Consider the following 19,874-nt stretch of genomic DNA (forward strand, 5'->3'; position numbering starts at 1 on the left):
AGCGTCGGGCAACCAATTTCCACTACATCTTCCTTCATTACCTTGGCCATTCTCAACACTCTCTGAGCCAATTGCACCAGAGCCACCGCGCTCACCACCGCCACCATGGGCAAGAAGGATATCGAGAAGGGCGGCGACGAGCCTGCCCAGCACCACGACGACTACGAAGGTCTGGACGAGTACGCCGCTCTCCAGAAGTTCATCACCACCTACCGCGACCCCAAGGCCGCTCACGCCGAGGAGGAGGCCGAGGAGGGCGAGGCGAAGAAGGCGCCCTGGTACGCTCCTTGGAAGAAGTCCAAGGCGGGTCCCGGCGGCGACCTGACCGTCCCGCCCGCATGGCTCGAGGCCGACATCCAGACCGGTATCTCTGAGAGCGACGTCCAGGCCCGCCGCAAGAAGTTCGGCTGGAATGAAATCGTCACCGAGAAGGAGAACCTGTTCCTCAAGTTCCTTGGTTTCTTCCAGGGCCCCGTCCTCTACAGTAAGTTACCCGTCCAATGTACCATTTGGCGACCACGTGATGCTAACAATCGCCGCAGCCATGGAGGTCGCTGTCCTGCTCGCCGCTGGTCTCCGCAACTGGATCGATTTCGGTGTCATCATTGGTATTCTCGTTCTTAACGCTATCGTCGGTTGGTACCAGGAGAAGCAGGCTGCCGATGTCGTCGCTTCCCTGAAGGGTGACATTGCCATGCGCTGCACCGTCGTTCGCGACGGCCGCGAGCAGAACATCCTCGCCCGCGAGGTCGTCCCCGGTGACATTGTAAGCCATTGCCTCACAACGCGTCGTCCGCACAAGCGCTAATTCAATATCTAGGTCGTTCTCGAGGAAGGCCAGACCGTCCCCGGTGATATCCGCCTGATCTGCGACTACTCCAGCCCCCAGGACTTCGAGCGCTACAAGGAGCTCCGCGACACCGACAAGTTCAAGGAGGATGACCCTGAGGAGGAGGAGAACGCTGAGGATGAGTCTGACAAGAACCACAAGTTCGGTCAGCCCCTCGTTGCCTGCGATCAGTCCGCCATCACTGGTGAATCGCTCGCTGTCGACAAGTTCATGGGCGATGTCTGCTACTACACCACTGGCTGCAAGCGTGGCAAGGCGTACGGCGTTGCTCTCACTTCCGCCAAGCAGTCTTTCGTCGGTCGCACCGCCTCGCTCGTTGCTGGCGCCAAGGACTCTGGTCACTTCAAGGCCATCATGGACTCCATTGGAACCTCGCTGCTCGTCCTCGTCGTCTTCTTCATCCTCGTCGCCTGGATTGGTGGCTTCTTCCGTTCGCTCAAGATCGCCACCCCCGAGGACAGCTCGAACAACCTGCTCCACTACGCCCTCATTCTGTTCATCGTCGGTGTCCCCGTCGGTCTTCCCGTCGTTACCACCACCACCCTCGCCGTCGGTGCTGCCTACCTTGCTGAGGAGAAGGCTATCGTCCAGAAGCTCACTGCCATCGAGTCCCTCGCTGGTGTCGATGTTCTCTGCTCTGACAAGACTGGTACCCTCACTGCCAACCAGCTCTCTCTCCGTGAGCCCTACGTCGCTGAGGGCCAGGACGTCAACTGGATGATGGCTTGCGCTGCTCTCGCTTCGTCGCACAACATCAAGTCGCTCGACCCCATCGACAAGGTTACCATTCTCTCGCTCAAGCGCTACCCCAAGGCCCGTGAGATCCTTCAGCAGCCCTGGAGGACTGAGAAGTTCACTCCCTTCGACCCCGTCTCCAAGCGCATTACCTCCATCTGCTGGCTCAACGGTGACAAGTACATCTGCGCCAAGGGTGCCCCCAAGGCCATTGTCAACCTCGCCAACTGCTCCAAGGAGGTCGCTGACCTGTACCGCGACAAGGCCACCGAGTTCGCTCGCCGTGGTTTCCGTTCGCTCGGTGTTGCCTACCAGAAGAACGATGGTGACTGGATCCTTCTTGGTCTGCTCTCCATGTTCGACCCCCCGCGTGAGGACACTGCCCAGACCATCCTCGAGGCCCAGAACCTTGGTGTCCCCGTCAAGATGCTTACTGGTGACGCTATTGCCATCGCTAAGGAGACTTGCAAGATGCTTGCTCTTGGTACCAAGGTCTACAACTCTGAGAAGCTCATCCACGGTGGTCTGACCGGCGCTGCCGCTCACGATCTCGTTGAGCGCGCTGATGGTTTCGCTGAGGTCTTCCCCGAGCACAAGTACCAGGTCGTCGAGATGCTCCAGCAGCGTGGTCACTTGACTGCCATGACTGGTGACGGTGTCAACGATGCTCCCTCTCTCAAGAAGGCTGACTGCGGTATTGCCGTCGAGGGTTCCACCGAGGCTGCCCAGGCTGCTGCTGATATTGTCTTCCTTGCTCCCGGTCTTTCCACCATCGTCCTCGCCATCAAGATCTCTCGCCAGATTTTCAACCGCATGAAGGCCTACATCCAGTACCGTATCGCTCTTTGCCTGCATCTCGAGATCTACCTCGTCTCCTCGATGATCATCATCAACGAGACCATCCGCTCTGAGCTCATTGTCTTCATTGCCCTGTTCGCCGATCTTGCCACCGTCGCCGTCGCCTACGACAACGCCTTCTCTGATGAGCGCCCTGTCGAGTGGCAGCTGCCCAAGATCTGGATCATCTCCGTCGTTCTCGGTATCATGCTCGCTGCTGGTACCTGGATCATCCGTGGTGCTCTGTTCCTCAAGACCGGTGGTTTCGTCCAGAACTTCGGTTCCGTCCAGGAGATTCTCTTCCTTGAGGTCTCGCTCACTGAGAACTGGCTGATCTTCGTCACCCGTGGTGGTAAGACCTGGCCCTCGTGGCAGCTCGTCTTCGCCATCTTCGGTGTCGATGCCCTCGCTACCATCTTCTGTATCTTCGGCTGGCTCTCCGGCGACCCACAGCCCACCTCCCCCAAGTCCGCTTTCGTCGAGCGTGAGGATGGCTGGACTGACGTTGTCACCGTTGTCGTTGTTTGGTGTTACTCCATTGGTGTCACCATCATCATTGCCATTGTCTACTTCCTTCTCAACCGCCTCCCCGCCCTTGCCGATCTCGGCCGCAAGAACCGTGGCCACAAGGACGAGCGCATTGAGAACATCATCAGCCGCCTCTCCAAGCTTGCTCTGGAGCACGAGGTCGACCCCGATGGAAGGGGCCGCTACACCATCGTCCAGAAGGTGGCTGAGGAGGAGGAGGACTAAATGTCTTCCCCTTCTTCCCGGTCCTTCTATCCACTGATTGAAGAAGGACGCAGGAGTTTGGATGAAGTTACGGTGTTGATAAAGATTTCCTTTTCATGTTTATGCCTCGCCTAGTATAGAGACCCCATAGACCTAATAACAATCTGAGGTAATTCTCTTCAAAATTGTCTTCTACAGCTATTGTGTTTCCCTCTACTTGTTCTACGGTACTGCTACCTCTGCCACAGGTACTTCGACTTGAGATTTTCCTCCCGCCTCGGCGCACCTGCCTATCCCGACTTTAGCCGACCCACTAGACCAGGAAGCCTTGTCAGGATTCGACATCACGAGGGCCTGGATTGGCGTCTGTCACCGACACGGTCCACCCGCAAAGGCCAAGCCGGGCCCCATCAACTGTTTCCCCTGACTACACCGTCTTGAGCAACCAACGGAGTGGATTCACAAACGAACACGTCGACGTCCATCGGTCCAACGCCTTCGCCTCGCTCGCATTGTCCAAGACGGTTTTGCCGGTCGCAATTTCACCGGCCCATGGGGGATAATACGAGATGGACCACTAGTTTATCGGGCTCGGCAGATAGCGGCCGCACAGGTCCAAGCAAGGTCAAGAGCTGGGGTGCACAGTTCACCCTTGGGAACAGCCCATCGCTATCAGCTGACGAGCTCGGGCCACCGTTGACACGCCGGACGGTCGCCTAGCAATGGCGGACAAGGAAGAGTAAGAGTTGGAACGGGACGGGGTTGTGCAGGGCAAGGGCGCAGCGCCATGGCGCCTGGACTGGCGTGGTTGTGTGTTGTGTTGTAGGGATGGTAAGCTGGGGAGGCTGGGTGGACCGATCCGACGGACCTGGCTCACGGACTAACGGGACTACCACTATCGGGCGATTGCACAGAAAAAAAAAATCCATAATGGCCGGGATGTGTTTGGCGAGGATTTTACAAGGGAAGAGAGTCGTTCATTCATTTCCCGCTTGGCGAACCACGAGGCGGCAATCCTGCCAGCAAATTTGGGGCGGAGACAGAGTGGGCGGTTGCTCGATCGGGAAGTGCACGAAAGGGAAAAACAGGTTTTCAGTAATCACGCCGGAGGAACCCTTCAGCAACGCGTCCTAATCTCGTTTCTTTGCTGTTTCTCACGACAATAATGCGACACGACACACGACAATGACGTGGGGAGCGAGTCAGGCCGCCCCCATGGGGCGCTTTTCGTGCGCTTGCAGGACGGAAGGCTCATTGGCCTGATGTTGGGGAGCGTCGAAGGCGCCGTTCGGCTGGGCATGCACGCAGAGAAAGATCAGGACGTATCTACGGGTTGGATCGGGCTTGCAAACCGGGCTGGCGGCCTTCGTCCCGCCTGCAACACCGTGTCGCGCGCGTACAGGGAATCAATGAGACAAGACGGTGAAGTCGTTGTTCATCATGTGCACGCTTGCAAAAATCTTCCTGGACCGATGATGACCGGCCCGTTGGTCGGCGGGCTTGACCGACCTCCTACAACCATGGTTGCGGGAAACTGGGGATACGACGCTACTTGCACGACGGATCCTTGACATTGAGACAAGGGAGCCTTGATGCTTTGCGATGGATATTGGTCGGGTCGCTATTATAGCAATGAACTTTGTCTGAGACGGGACTCTCCAGTTTAATTCCTGCTTCTGTAGGACGGCGTACAGAGTAGTGTTTCAGCATCCTACAGTGACACATTAGGACTCAGCGATGTGAGGAAACTTTAGCAATCCAAACGCCAAGCTGCCATGGCAACCGCACGAAACGCTGAGAGTGATGCCAAGCAAGCTGAAATCCACCAGCGTCTGTGTTACCGTCATCTCTGACAGCCGCCAGCCTCATCTTCAGCACACTGCTGATCCTGCTTGTGCAATGTGTGCATCATCATCCCGCCACTCCCTTTCTACGTGTGTCTCTGGAGATGGCCGTGGATGTGCGGGCTCGGCGTGCGCATCGCAGCGTATCATCGGTGTTCTGGAAGCGCCCGCCTCGCCCGACCGGCTAGCTCTGCCGCGGCCCATCTCGCTCTCATCCCACGGCATCCATCCCCATGCCAGCCAGACAGCTTCCCCGAATTCGCCCCGGAGTTTCCACTGAAAAAAATGGGCTTCTCCAGCATAGCAACCCCAAACTACGCCAAGAATCGGAAGGGCGAACGACGACACGGCGTGGAGACCGACACGACGGACGGCTCAGCGCGCGCCTTGCGGTGCGCAGCCGGCGGCGAATCCGCGCGTGCATCGCGCGCATCTCGTGGCCCCCAAAACAATTATCCGACCGCCTGCTGCTGCTCGCCTCGCCTGCCCTGCGGCGGCGCAACGGGCACGGCTTCTGACGTCACGGTGGAGAAAGAGGATTTTCTGAAGCGGACGCCAACGCCGAACGGTAATAACCTCTGTCCATATTGCGCACACGACGACGCCTGCCTTCCGCCGGCGCGGTTTTTGGTCGTATGCAGGGCGTGTGCGGCGGCACCCGCGTCCCTTACTCCGCGCCCGGCATCGAGCGCGTGGGAAAAGCATGGCACGGCTGGGAGCAAAAGTGCGTGGGGACTTTGAGCTGCAAGGAAGCACCAACCACCCGGGTACCACCACGTCGCTGTCCTTCTGCCCGGGCCTGACTCGACTGGCCGATGATGACGACGTCGTTGATGCTTGCCGTTTGCAGTGCCAATTACCCATTGCCACCGTTAGCATCCACGGAAAAGGAAGGCTGGTGGTGAGGCATTGGCATTACTTGAGCGAAGTAACGCTGGGCACGCGAGTGGTTTCCCCGTTGCTCGGCGGCTTACCTGATGCGTCGAGCAATTGGGGAGATCCTCCGGCAAGCCCTCGTTGCGGCTGCATTTCGCCTTGCCTGACCAATGGCGTCGTTTTCCGTAAAGTGCAATTGCAATCGCTGTAGACGCCCGGCGGGACAAGCAATCTTCCGCCGGACAGTCGCTTTTTTTTTTTTTCAAGCCGCTAACCTTGCCCAGCTGTGCCGCCAATTCTCACACAGAAAGAATCCACCCCCACTTTCGATATTCAATTCCCACAATCCACACCCCGACTTCCCTTCTCCGGCCCACGCATCCCCCCGCCAGATGCCGCCGCCGACGCCCCCGATGCGCCGATGACCGGCGCTGCGTCCGTCGGAAAAGCACCGCGCAGCCCACGCCGCTGCTTTCCGCGCTTGAGCGGACCTACGCTTACGCGGTCGTGGTTGCAGTCACGGGATTTGGCTTCCTGGATCGTCGATGCCTCGATGCCTCACCATTGACCTTACTAAGCATCTCCTTTCCTACTTCTCTCTTCTTACTCATGTGCAATTGATATGCATTGAGTCTCCTTTATTGCGTTCGGCCTCACTTTCCTTCTCAATTGCAATTCAATGCGAACACAGTGTTCTCTTTTTTTCCTTTTTAGTCCAAGTTTTTTTTTTTATCTCCACAACGCGCACGCCGGCCGGTCGCGGCGCATCTTTCGCACGCTCGTCTTCCCCTGCGCACCCTGAATGCGTGCGGCTTGGGACCTGGTCTGCTCCCTTCCCCACACCAAACGCACACTCACACCGGCAGAGTGTTTTCACGGACGAACCCCTTTTCGCACCGGGCTGAGCGGCAAGAAAAAAAGATGTGCTGGCTGTCAACGCACGTCCAGAAGTGGGGTTTGGGTCGGGTTGGCGACCCAGCGAGAACGCTTCGACCGCATATGCAAGAAGCTTCGGCGCTCACCCGGTGGGCTGGGGGATAAGGAGAAGCACTGACGGTGTGTGGTCGTGCTTGGATGTTCTCCTGAGCCTTTCCCCCTGGGTGGCGTGGATAAGGGGGGCTCCGTGCAGACCGTGAGCATTGATACGGTCGGGCCTCCTTCTTTCGTCCAGTGCGCGTCGCGCGTGCGCGCACGAGGCGGCGCGGGCGCGGTACGTGCTATCACGTCAGCTCCCATCAGATCATCGTGGCGACTCTCGAGAGAAGAGCCGCGACGGTACCTGAGCGTGCCTGAGCGTCGTTGGCTTGCGAGCAGGGTGTGGTGTGCGCAGTTGGTAGGTCGTGCGTTTGGCTCGCTGGCGTTCGGCCGGCGGGGGTCTCGAACACGGACGGGAAGGGTGTGAAGAAGGCGGTGGAGGATGTGGGCGTGGGCGGTTCAGTTCAGGTGGGGTTAGGGAAAGGCGCGGCTCTGCGGACGGGCCAGGAACAGGTGGGGAAAAGAGGCTTCTTCAGTGGGGATGGGGAGAGGGCACAGAGCCTCCTGGTGATGGAGCGCCTTGCTTGACCGCCAACTTGCTGTGGAGACTTTCTGGAATGCCTTTGTCTTTTAGCGAGAAAGAAAGGCGCGAAGGCGTGCGCGGTTCGTTCGTTCTTGCATGACTGACCGACCGACCCCGACCGCCTTCTTTCTGGCACTCTCCACCCTCCACTTCGGCCGCGTCTCCTCTTTTCAGGCTTCACCGAACGTTTTGCGTTCCTGCGTTAGCGTTGGGCCGCGCCGCCACCTGTTTGTTTGCGATGCATCGCCGACCGTCGGCATGCTTTCCCCGACCGAATACCGCTGTCCCCCGGCCGAGAAGAGGAAAGAGCATGAAGGAGGTGAGATGGACGTGCTGCTGAGTTGGCATCCTGCAGGCTTTCTCCGCGGTGGAGCTTTCTCGGGAGCCAGGAGGTGACGGTCTCCTGGAAGGGTAGGTACGTACGACGCTGTGTGGCGGAGCAAAGAGCTAAGGAGTGGGAGAGTTTAGAGGGGAGGCCTAGAAGTGTACGGTAAGTGGGAGGAGAAGTGATGAGGAGTGTTGCGCTGTTCTTCCTCCACGAATGTTGAATGGAAGCTCAAGGTGAGTTTGGAGAGCGCTTAAACTATCATCAGCGATTGGGAGCCCGGTAGGCCGCGCCTACTTGCTGGTTTTAATTTGCGGATCGATCGCTATGGTTATTGTGTTGAGGATATCTAGCGATCTTTCATCGGCCTAGCCATTTGCTTGGTATCTTCTGCAAGCTTGCCTTTGCGCGCGGCTTGTTTGAAGACTTCGCTCGGATGCTGGGATGAGTGAATATGATGCACTCAAGCTCGGATCCGGGTATTTTCTTTCGTCTAGGATATACTGCGTGTTGGAAAATTCATGTTTGCTATATTTACGTGTCTAAATACCATCATGTTGCTGGCTTGGGGTGATTTTCTGTCCATACTATTCGTACTTACTGCTACACAGACACGTGTTGTCAGCATGCGACTTCTCGTATGTGAATGGCTGCTGAAGCACACTATGTAGCAAATACCAGGCCATGCTGAACGAATCATTCTCCGCATCAACTTTGTGGCTTACAGCGGCTGATACAGGGGGTCTCGCAGCCGAAGGCTAGCGTGAAGAATAGTAAAGCCCCAGGCACGACTATGCCCCGGCTCTTTTCTTAGAAAAATGGCATATGTGGGTAGTTGAAGCTGTCGTCCGGACGTGTCTGTAGAATTTTAAATTCGACATTCTCATCCGGACGATAGCTTCAACTACCCACGACATGAGCAAAAATCCACGCTAGCCATCGGCTGCACGAGGGGACTGTAGAGCACACGCAAGTCGGGCGACTTGCATGATGGCTGTGTTCTACCCCTCAGAAACTTCATCGCAAGGCTCAGCAATAGCGAATCCTCGCCCACTCTCCTCCTCATCGTTCTCAGACCTATGTGAACCCACAACCCCATGACAGGGGTAAGACAGCTCGAAAGCATGGCGCAAGTCAGAGGGGACACTCCAGCAAGCAGAGAGCTATGCCTCCTCTCTCTTGACGGCGGCGGCATCAAAGGGCTATCCTCCTTGCTCATTTTGAGAAGGCTGATGGAGAACATCAACCCGACAAGCCCACCGAAACCCTATGAGCACTTCGACATGATATGCGGCACCTCCGCCGGTGGACTCATTGCTATCATGCTTGTGCAGGAATACATCGACGAATACTTGAAACTCTCGCCGCTCATCTTCGTCAAAACGAAGCATCGCCTAAGGTTCGATGCTTCAGTTCAGGGCCGATTCGATCATGAAGCATTCGAACGAGGCATTCAAAGCATGTTGGTCAGGTATGGTTTCAGTGAAGATGCTTTGTTCAGAGAAGAACAGGCGGACCCTCCCTGCAAGGTGTATGTTTGAAACTCTTATCCATGTAATGACATCACCACTGACTGATAATAGGTTTGTATGTGCAACCAGCTACGTGCACCGAGGCGTAGCCATCCTATCGAACTATTACTCCGATCGGCGGGATAGTGAGTTGTGGAACACTGCCAAAATATGGGAGGTTGCTCGCGCCACATCGGCTGCCCCGAGCTTCTTTGACCCCATCACAATCAGTGGTGAGAAATTTGGTGACGGAGGCCTTGGAGCAAACAACCCCGTGCAAGAACTTGAAGAAGAGGCAAGAGATGTGTGGGGGAGAAGAGACCCGACCTGGAACTTCGAGGCAAACGTACGATGTCTGGTATCGGTCGGAACCGGCAAACTTGCCCTGGAACTTTTCCATGAGACCTTAAAGGGCCTCAAGATGTTGAAGTCGCTCCAAGGTATCCTCACGGAGACCAAAAAGACCGCGAATCATTTCCACAAGATCCATACGGATCTCTTCCAGAAGAACTATGCCTTCCGTTTCAACGTGGATCAGGGACTGGAAGAAGTCGGACTGGAGGAGACCAATGAGATTGACAATGTCAAGGCGGTGACAAGGAAGTATCTCAGTAAGGAAACTGTCTACATTGCTTTGGGACATTGTGTCCAGCAACTAAAGGACCGAGGGTGTACGTCTATTTATGTTTAATATTTGATTACAGTTGTTCAGAATCCACATCTGTCTGAAGACTTTTCAAACGAGGAAGCATATTGAATGTCTAGACTCTGACTGTTGTTTAATTTCACTAGGGATCTCCAAGATAATGAACATTGCTCGAAATCATTCTTTGCGGGTTTCCAGCCAGCTCGAGCTGACGCCAATTGCCTTCGACCTTTTCTCATCCTACTTTCATACCTCCAAATATCAGTCTTGGAGTCGGGAGGGCGCGGTCCCCGCTTACGACAAAGGCAATTCTGGCTTGAAAGCGGAACACAATCGAAAGTCTGCTGCATACATTGCTGCGGGTCTGATCGATGACGGAGACCCATGGAGCGGTCGGGTGCCACGAGTTTACTATTTCAACTGCCAGCCACAATCAAGAACAAGGCGTGGCCCGGGAAAAGAGGTCGCTTCTCCCACCGAGAATCCCACGAGTCCCACCGATATTCTGAATTCATTGAAATTGCAGGCTTTGGCCGAAGGAGACCAAATATTTCGCGCTAGGTTCCTAAGCATTACCGAGGGTAGGACGGCTTTACAAGGCACACCTATCTCTGTCGACCTTGAGACAAAGAAGCGACACTTCATTTCCTACCTCAGAACTCTATCCGTGCCCTCCATAATTGCAGTTGACAATGTTGACGACGTCGAAGGAGACTGCGGTATGCATCTCATTTGGGAACTCGCACACCGATGCCAAGATTTGGGTGTACCTACCAAATTCGTTGTAAGCATTACCAATCCTCATGAGGTACCATTTGAGGGAATATCGGTGTCTTGTGTGTGGAATGATCTTGAATATCTCGGTTGGTCTATCCCCTCCTCTCAATTACGTTGACTATCTGAATGTTGACATTTATTTGTAGAGTGCCTTGATGTTCTCGGTAGAAAACCTCAGGAGAACAAGCGTCGAGAGGACATATGTAATGCCGAACCAGGAACGGCGGATTGGATATGGAATCACCAATCCTATAAATCCTGGGAAACCATGCCTCAAGGCATCCTATGGATCGAAGGAAAGCCAGGAAGTGGGAAGTCAGTGCTTGCCAAGAGTGTAAGTAACAAGCACAAGGTGATGCTGGGGTCGGAACGTGACCGGAGACGCCGGGATGGAGAGGAGCATTCTCTATCAGGGAACAGTCTCATGCTCTTCTCTGACTGTTACTACAGCATTCGAAGCAACGCCACCGCGCGGAATCACAGGTTCTTGTTCCAATCCATACTCTTCCAATGGCTACAACAAAATCCTGCAATATTTCCACTTTTCGTTTCCGAATATCGGCAAAAGGAGCCGCTTTCGGAATCTTGGATCAGTATAAATTCCTTGAAGAGGATCATCAAAAAGATCGTGGAGTAAGGAGCCCCGATTTTATCCGTGGTTGATGCCATGGATGAATCCGACCATGGGCAAGATCCCGACATTCAAAGACAGAATGTTGTCCGGAGTTTCCTCGAGATGGTTGCTGAGGTTCCAAATTCGAAAGCAAGATTCATAATACTCTCTCGGCCCTCTACAGAGATTGAAGATCAATTCTTGAAACCTGAATGGCAAAAGTTTGTCTGCAGAATCAAGATGCAAGAGAACAACTTTGGTGCTATATCAAAAATTATCGATTCAGGCATCGCATCTCTCCAAGAACGAATGGAAATATTTTCCGGAAGAGAACAAACTATTCAGAAGAGTTCGTCTTCATGGATCTCAAATGATCCCGCAGATTCTGAAAAATTCAGAATAATTCGATCATACTTGGTCGACAATGCGGATGGAGTGATCTTATGGGTAACAGTCATCATTAAAACGCTAACATCTCTGATTGAGAATGGCGAGGACAGCTTTGCAAAACTTGAGAAAAAACTTCGCAGTCTGCCAAAGGATTTGAGCGAGCTATACAAGCAAATTGTAGATGATCTTTGTACGAGATTATCTTCTGAGGAGGTTTTGGGGACTCGAAGAACATTGATGTGGGTCAGCAGAGGGAGTCTACTGGGCCGGCTTCCATTGGGTGCATTGTATGAGGCAATTTCAATATCCTCGTTGGAGACGACGAATCTTGGAGACGATCCGGATCCTATATTTCGGGACAAGATGCAGGTCGGCAACTGGTACGCCTTCCGCAGGAGACTACGGCTGAGGTGTGGTCCTTTCCTGGATGTAATTACGGCCGAATCACGCAACCATCCAAAGTTCTTCCGAAAGAATTACCATCCCGGCAATACAACCCAGCTTCTACACCGGACAGTAAAAGACTTCTTGGCTAATCCAGAGACTGCAGGCCCAGTTTACTTCACAGACGAGATGGCGACTGCAGCCGTAGGCGAGGATAAAGCGAGCTACCTATCCATCCTGGAACGCGGTTTCGAACATACCATGCAATATGAAGGCCTTGGAACATATCTTGAGACGCGCAGGAAAGCCATCGATGACATCCTCAATTTTTTCGAGAGGCGTATGCTCTTCACCTTCCTCTTCCAATCCGACAAACTCAATCCGGACACATTTTCTCAATGTGCTCATTACATACTCGCTCGGCTATCGCCACTCAATCTCGAGATAGACATGCTAGATTCTTTTCCATGGACTACTGCGGACACATTTCTGAGGAAATCTTTGTTGGAGCGATTAGATCCATCGGATGCAGAAGATGTTGGTGGATTTTTTGCAACACTGATTCAGAACCGATCCATCAGACTTGGTACATCGCCAATATACGTCAAATTATCAGGAAAACCACGCTGGGAAGAAAAATATCTGCTGGAGCTTATATTTGGAGAGCTTACTCACCAGGCCTGCATCAATGGTTTGCCAAATGCAGCATCCATCCTGGTCAATTTATGGTTCCCAAAAGATGATAGATCAACTTACCTTGCTCAGCGAAGAGGTGCACAAGCATATGCGCTTGCAACAGTGGCATTCCTGGTATCGCTACAGCATGGTCCAACGGCTATCTGCCGCCAGATGTGGGCACTCTTAAACGACACTTGCGTCGACTGGGTCTGCGGGCTTTGGCATGTTCGACAAAAAAGATATCCTGGAATACCATTCAGCATTAGCTTAGTAGAGAAGTTTGCCATCAAATCAGGCCATGCCGAAATTGTTGCCGACTTGGCTTCCAAATCATGGCTTCGCAGCGATCACAACACCGAGATTTTTGAGAAAAGACTGGAAGCCCACCGAGCTCGACAAAGAAAACTCTCTCCAATTTTGCTTTCGGCATTTGTTTTGGTATTCTTTGGTCCCATCATACTTGTCCTATGGTTGATGGAATACCTTCATGGCGGAAGTTTGAAGGGTCTACGTCAAAACTCAAGGACGAACCCTTTTGACCATTCTTTTGACCATGTAAACATTCAGCAAAACCCTTCGGCTACTCCAAGTACTTTCAGGAGAGACGATTAACTCGAGATGATTACTGCAATGTTGAAAGAGAAGGCGGTGGAAGTAAGGCAAAGGAGTATGTCTGGTCAGGACAATGTAATAAGAGATGAGATGGTGCCATCTAAAAATATCGTGGAGGCACTGACCGTAGTGATGAAGCATGATGCGGAGATGGATGACATGTTGAGAAAGAGAGAGGTCCTCACGCCACTGGTGCGAAAAATCGAGCAACGGAGACTGAGGATATACTTTGAGGAAGATCGGATGAGAACCATGACAAATGAGACGATAAGGCTCAACAAAGAATTTGAATCCCACCTTAAGTAGGAGACATAGACATGGTGATATTTACTCCAATACATTCTCGGGTTCGGATCGGTACCTCAATAAAGATTGATTATAATTTACAAAGCCGTCTCCGGTCACGGACCGCGACGCGACTGTGAGGTCGGTTTACTAAAATTGCAACAGCTCCAGTGGTGTACCCTTACCCAAAAGCAAGCACCCATGTTCGAATCCAAATAGCGCGAGGCACAGAGACCGCACAACTAATACCCCGGCTCCTGCCACGGCGTATACACCACGCCAACCTCAACCTCCTGAAACACCTTCCTGCTATCCCACCTCCGCCCCACATCCTCCCTCTCCATCTCCCTCACGATCTCTCCAAACCGCCGACCGTACCGCGCATGGATCTCATAGTGGGAACGGCCGTCGTCGCCGCCGACGTGGTAGTTCCCGAGCGTTTTCCGAAGCTCTCGCGGCTGCGCGACGCGCTGGCACACGCACGCCATGACGGTCGCCAGCCCCCAGACGTCGCTCTTCGCGGTGAGGCGCGGCGCCTCTGGCGGTAGCCAGTCTGGGTCGCCCCCGGGGCGGATGGCGCCCCGTGGCTGCCGGCGCAGCTGCGCCTCGGCGGCTTCGTTGGTGGATGAACCTGGTGGTGGTGGGTTAGCGGTGGGATTGGGTAGTGAATGCGGAAAGGCTAGTTTGGCACGTTGGGAAGGAAAAGGAGAAGGCAAAGTGTGAATAGTGGATACAGGGAGAGGGTTGGTGGGGGGTTGGGTAATGCAAGGAAGGTGAGATCCCACTTACCGAAATCTCCGAGAATCGAGATAAGGCCGCCCGGTGCGTTGTTGTCAGGGCTGAGGAAGATGTTCTCGAGCCTTATGTCTTTGTGGATGACGGCATCCCAGTTGGGGAGAGGGCTGTCGGGGGCGCGGATGCCGTAATGGCAGTAGGCAAGGGCGGCAGCGAGGTCCTTGAAGATGTTCTTCACGGCTTCGGTGCCGATTTCCTTTTGGGATCTGTAAAGATGACTGTGTCCGACCCTCAGAAAATGTTCATAGGTGAAGTATCCAACAAGGAGCGCAGGTAGACAGGAGAACCCACTCTGTGATGAGTTGCGACAGGTCGCCCGCCATGTGGTACTCTACTATGATAGCCCCCATCATGGTATCCATGTTTGCGAACGACTCGACCATTTTGATAATATTTGGGTGATCGAGTACCCTCAGTGCTCGATACTCTCTGCAAATGCTTGCCACTGCTTCTTCTCCAAAGGCTGTTTTCTTGACATACATTCTTCCATCGGCTTCCTTTTTCACAACGTACACGCCGCATTCCCGATCACCTGTATGGCGAATGGCGCGGACCAAATTGTACCTATTGGTGGGATTTTTAGGGATTGGCATGTTGAATCTTGAAATATGCTGTGGATGCCGCTGCGTTTCAAGTGCTTGGTATGTTATCGTTGTGTTCGATTTTTCGATGAGAAACTTCGTAAATTCTTCCTTGAAGAACTTATAGCCTTGAGGTTGCCTCAAAGTTGTGGCCGAAGGTAGTATGTATCACGGGGATAGCTTAACTTGTAATTTAGCCTGGGCTTTGATCTGCTACACGAAACACCACTGAAAAGAATCCAAACAAGCTTCTCGGTGGAGTTAATCACCTGCCTCAGCCTTGCTTCAGCACACGGGAATTAGTATTAAAACAACACTGTGGAGAATGATGAAGAGAATTTGGTGCATTGATTTGAAAGCGAAATGTCTTGAGCGTTGGCATGAACACATCACAAGGTGCAAATGAATTAAGTTTATGGCGCTTTAAAATTATTTGTCGTGTCAATGGCACGCGCGCCGCTCAAAACGAGTCATGACATAAGTCATAGATTCATAAGCAGAGAACAAGAGTATAAGTCTACAAATACCACTGTAACCGATGATTCATCGCAGGAGAGTTTCATGTGTGTAGCGATGCTCCAAGCCGGTGCGATCTATCAGAGCACAAACAGCCGACCTATGACGCTCATGGTCGTGTAAGAGATTCCTTTTCCTTCATAACACGTGTTCGACTTGCTTACATGGCAGACTGCCTTGCATATCACTTGTCTCTGTCAGCAGGCGGGCGGGGTAGACAGAAAATGAACGTCAGCCTTGCCTCAATGATCATGAACTCCACCCCCCTCACCAATACTGAGTTTGCAACTTCAAGCGCGGGGCATTCTCATTGACACCGAAGTCTTAATTTTTCGCTTGAGATGAAAAAATTCTCCAGTCCGTATCATAGCGGCGTTCCAAACATTTGACTCCACCTCGTAGGAAGGATCAACGATGGAGCCAGACGATGCACCCCCCAGCAATGAGCTGGTGCTGAATTCAAGAACTCAGGAGGACCTTGATCTGGAAGAGTTTGGTCGACGTTTTCCATCGGTGCCAATGGATTCAAAAGTCAAGGACGCAATGGAAGCTGTTGATGCATGAGAGAGAAGTGACGTAGGTATATGCTCGGCTGGGAGGTCTCGCGAGAAGCTCAAGACTATACTTGCCAAGATCATGGAAGCGAGGAATGCCTCCATAAGCCGCAGCGATAGCTCCTAAACGCAGAGCCGCTCCTCAGTCCGAGTGTTAACAACAAGTAGTGTTTGATTCGCAGCAACCATCTTCCCACTCATAGCCCATTGATGGGCAAAGCTCGGGAATATATCTTGCGACATAGAGAAAACGGACATGCGTGTCTTGGCCGAATACGCATTGCGTTGTTCGATTGGGTAATCTCGATTCAGTACGCCAATGATTGATTGTCTCTTTCAGTGATTGGTCAGAATTATAGCCCGCCGATTTCGGCAACGCGAGGGCCATCTCCCGCTTCCCGCGCTTATCAGTCCCGATTCCAACACTTTCAAGCGGCACAGCTCGCTTCTCCTACCTCGTGTTCCTTAACACTTATAAATTTCGGGCGATAACAGACACAAGGCTGATAGTCGGCAGCCGCCGACACCGCTGTTCGCAGGCCTCAGCCCTTCGCCATCTCCCCGCAGCGTGTCCAGCCTATCTCTGCACCCCCTGCGCCGATCGTGCTGGTCGCAACACTAATTGGTGGGCCAGCATGACGGCTGAGCGCTCGTTCCCGCCCACTATGGCTCAGAATGGGAGGTGGTTCGGGAGAGCAATGCCGCGTACCTGGATTTGCTGCACTATCTCCGCAGCCTATCTACGCCACAGCACGTTCGTTTCATGCGGCTATTGCTGACCATCCCAGGCTTTCGAGGAGCCGAGTGTGAACAAAAGGACATGAATTGCAAGCTCCGAGCGGATCCAAAAGACTCCCATTGGCTCAATGGCAGTTTCTGGACGGCATTGATGCTATTTTCACTCCAGATCCTGCCTTGATATCCCCCGGTCCTGACAAGGGTGACATGCAGGGACCGGCTTTTATCCTCAGCTCGCAGTTATAAATTTGTGGACTGCCTAACACTGCCTTCTTTGGTCGTCACTGCTTCCGCTTTTTCTTTCGCTTCACCTGCCGGGCGTCTCTTGCCTTCCTCGACCTCGACCGCAGCCATCATGCGCTTCTCGACACTCGTTCCCGCAGTGCTTGCGGCGCTCTCCTCCTCGCCGTCGGCGCAGGCCCTAAACATCCTGCTGAACAACGACGATGGCTGGGCCAGCGCCAACATCCGCGAGACGTACCGCCTGCTCAAAGAAGCCGGCCACAACGTCCTGATGGTCGCGCCTGTCGTCGACAACTCGGGCCAAGGAGGCAGGGCTGTCTTCTCCTCGTCGGCCACCCTCGTCACCGACGGCGAATTCTCGTCCGTCGCCGCCGGCGCGCCCGCGCTGGGCTCCGACCCGGCCGACTCGCACATCTGGTACTACAACGGCACGCCGGCCGCCTGCACCTTCGTCGCGCTCGACTACGTCATGCCGCGCGTGTGGCCCAACGTGACGTTGCCGGACCTGCTCGTCGCCGGGCCCAACGTGGGGCAGAACCTGGGGTCCTTCCTGTACACGCTTTCGGGCACCATGGGTGCGACGTACGCCGCCGTCGGCCGCGGCGTGCCGGCGATAGCCATCTCGGCGAGCAGCGTGGGCGGGCAGAGGAGTTACGAGTGGATTAATGAGACGACGGCGAGTGGGTATGCGGATCCGGCGACGGTGCATGCCGAGTTGACGGTGAAGTTGGTGGAGCAGTTGGTGAAGGGGACGAAGAAGGGAGAGAGGGTGTTGCCGTTGGGGTATGGGCTTAAGTATGTGGATCCCTTTCTTTCTTTCCTTTTTGGTGGAGGCTTCAAGCACTAACAGACCTCCTCACAGCGTCAACTTCCCCACCATCACCTCCTTCACCAACGACTCATGCGTCGACCCGCCCTTCATCCTCACCCGCCTGACTGGCGGCGCCCTCTCCGACATCGCCGTCTACAACGAAACCACCAAGCTCTTCCGCTACGGTGACATTGTCGGCCCCGGCGTCAACATCTGCATCAACGGCGACTGCAGTCTGCCCGGCGAGACCGAAGTCGTCGACGGCAAGAGCTGCCGCAGCGCCGTCAGCGTCTTCACTGTCGACTATGATGCTCCCATTGGTAAGAACACGACGAGCGTTCAGCATAAGCTGGCGCCGCTCGTGCAGGATGGGAGGGCGTTGAGGAAGAGGGAGAGTGTGGGCAAGGCGGAGATGCGGCCGTATCCTTGGAGGCATGAGTAGAGTGGGGGACGAGCCGTGGGGAAAGGAAGAAAAAGAGGGGTTTAACCTAATGTAATCCAGAAGTCTTGGCCCTGAGTATCTCTGAATGGTCGAGCAAGAAAATGATGAAGAATTATATTCTAAAATGAGACAACAGCGTCCAATTCTTCACTACAGGCTACTCATCCCGATTCTCGGTTTCATGATTTCATCAAACCCGCATCGAGAAGGCAAAATCTTGCTTCAGATATCGGAATATATGGATTCGCTCTAATGACATCTCAGTCTTGCCATTGATATAGCCCGGTCTGATACAATTATCTAAGAGCAAGGCATTCTCAGAAAGTGGGGTTCAGCTGCCCCGGATTGGTAAACGCCTTCTGAAATATCTAAGCGAGCACTACTTCACGATTTTCAACACGAATTAGCCGCATGCGGATGGTTTGTAAGTAGTCATCATTATTTTATAGGCTGATATACATTGATGGAGAAGATGTGTATTTGCTATTTCAAAGAAAAGGCCAGTCACGGCCGCCTTTATCTGCTCGGAACTAAGCCGCTACCAATCCATCGCCGTTACAGACTGTGAGGCCGGCTGCAACTCCCTACTCCAGTCATACACCCCGCCTCGTGCGTGAAAACTCTCCTCATCCCAGTAGACGCTAGCGAGCGCTTTCTCAACACCCACCTCCAAGATAGACGCAGAAGGTTGTCGGCCGTCGCGGTCCAAAAATCTGAGATACTCGTCCAGAATGAGATACGATTTAGCCATGACTTGGTTTGATTCCGGTACAAAGCATTTTTGACATTTGTGCCTCTCGCAAAACACCCGATATTCCTCATCAGTGATCAAGAAGCGTCGTACGTCGCGAAGTCTTTCGGCTGATTCGTTCTCTCCCGACACCAAGAGAACCTGGAAGCATTTCCACCGGAACGGGCTCAGTTTCTCGATGTGACGGTTCATGTCTTCGGTGTAGTTGAGCTTGCACACCACCGTGTTGATCTTGAACTTGACGTTGTACCGGGAACACCAGTTTCGGATTCGGTAAAGCTGGTCTACTTGATTCCCAGAGCCGCGGCCGATCTCAATGTTCGTTGATTCCTTGAACGAATCGCAAGAGACAGCTAGGATGTCGATGTGTCGTCCAAACTTTGCGAGAAAACGCTCCGTGACGAGGCTGCCGTTCGTGACAATCGATACAGACTCAAGCTTGAGCTCCTCTTTGCAGAATTTGACCATTTCGCCCAGAAATTTCTGGTACAGAAAGGGCTCGCCGCCCGCAAAGTTGAGCTTTCGCATCCCGGACATCTGAAGCAAGCGAAGGCCCTCTTTGGCGCGTTCTGCGCTTTCTTTGTATGAAGTCGTAGCTGTATGGAAGCAAAATCCACACGACTTGTTGCATCGACGTGTGAAGTGGTAGTTAACGGATATGGGATGCTTGCGGCGATGGTTGGACACCAGTTTCCGTAGCACAACAGCGAGCAAGGCTGCCAACGAGAAAATAAGTGAGAGAACAAGAGCCATGGCTATCAAGAGGTAACAGATCAGACATCGGAATGAT

The 19,874-nt window shown here is 53.6% G+C and overlaps 5 protein-coding genes across 5 annotated transcripts; 3 read left to right on the top strand and 2 right to left on the bottom strand.

Annotated features, from left to right (window-relative positions):
• Positions 1-105: 105 nt before the first annotated feature.
• On the top strand, positions 106-3,175 carry LTHEOB_8008 (Plasma membrane h+-ATPAse; the record flags this gene model as incomplete). The annotated part of the gene is made up of 3 exons (XM_035517438.1): positions 106-484; positions 543-766; positions 821-3,175. The coding sequence occupies 3 exons, from the start codon at positions 106-108 to the stop codon at positions 3,173-3,175; spliced, it is 2,958 nt and encodes a 985-aa protein (XP_035370555.1).
• Positions 3,176-8,989: 5,814 nt separating this feature from the next.
• On the top strand, positions 8,990-10,025 carry LTHEOB_8009 (Phospholipase; the record flags this gene model as incomplete). Its single annotated transcript, XM_035517439.1, has 3 exons — positions 8,990-9,288; positions 9,341-9,939; positions 10,000-10,025. 3 exons carry the CDS (start codon positions 8,990-8,992, stop codon positions 10,023-10,025), a joined length of 924 nt encoding a protein of 307 aa, XP_035370556.1.
• A 3,870-nt stretch (positions 10,026-13,895) lies between these two features.
• LTHEOB_8010 (NEK protein kinase) lies at positions 13,896-14,831 on the bottom strand (the record flags this gene model as incomplete). The annotated part of the gene is made up of 3 exons (XM_035517441.1): positions 13,896-14,284; positions 14,443-14,654; positions 14,740-14,831. 3 exons carry the CDS (start codon positions 14,829-14,831, stop codon positions 13,896-13,898), a joined length of 693 nt encoding a protein of 230 aa, XP_035370557.1.
• Positions 14,832-17,192: 2,361 nt separating this feature from the next.
• Positions 17,193-18,333, top strand: LTHEOB_8011 (Acid phosphatase; the record flags this gene model as incomplete). The annotated part of the gene is made up of 2 exons (XM_035517442.1): positions 17,193-17,875; positions 17,943-18,333. 2 exons carry the CDS (start codon positions 17,193-17,195, stop codon positions 18,331-18,333), a joined length of 1,074 nt encoding a protein of 357 aa, XP_035370558.1.
• A 538-nt stretch (positions 18,334-18,871) lies between these two features.
• LTHEOB_8012 (IFN-inducible and antiviral protein) lies at positions 18,872-19,621 on the bottom strand (the record flags this gene model as incomplete). The annotated part of the gene is made up of 1 exon (XM_035517443.1): positions 18,872-19,621. The coding sequence occupies one exon, from the start codon at positions 19,619-19,621 to the stop codon at positions 18,872-18,874; it is 750 nt and encodes a 249-aa protein (XP_035370559.1).
• Positions 19,622-19,874: the final 253 nt, after the last annotated feature.

This window comes from Lasiodiplodia theobromae (assembly GCF_012971845.1).
Source record: "Lasiodiplodia theobromae strain AM2As chromosome Unknown scaffold_25, whole genome shotgun sequence".
In the NCBI taxonomy this organism is placed as follows: domain Eukaryota; kingdom Fungi; phylum Ascomycota; class Dothideomycetes; order Botryosphaeriales; family Botryosphaeriaceae; genus Lasiodiplodia; species Lasiodiplodia theobromae.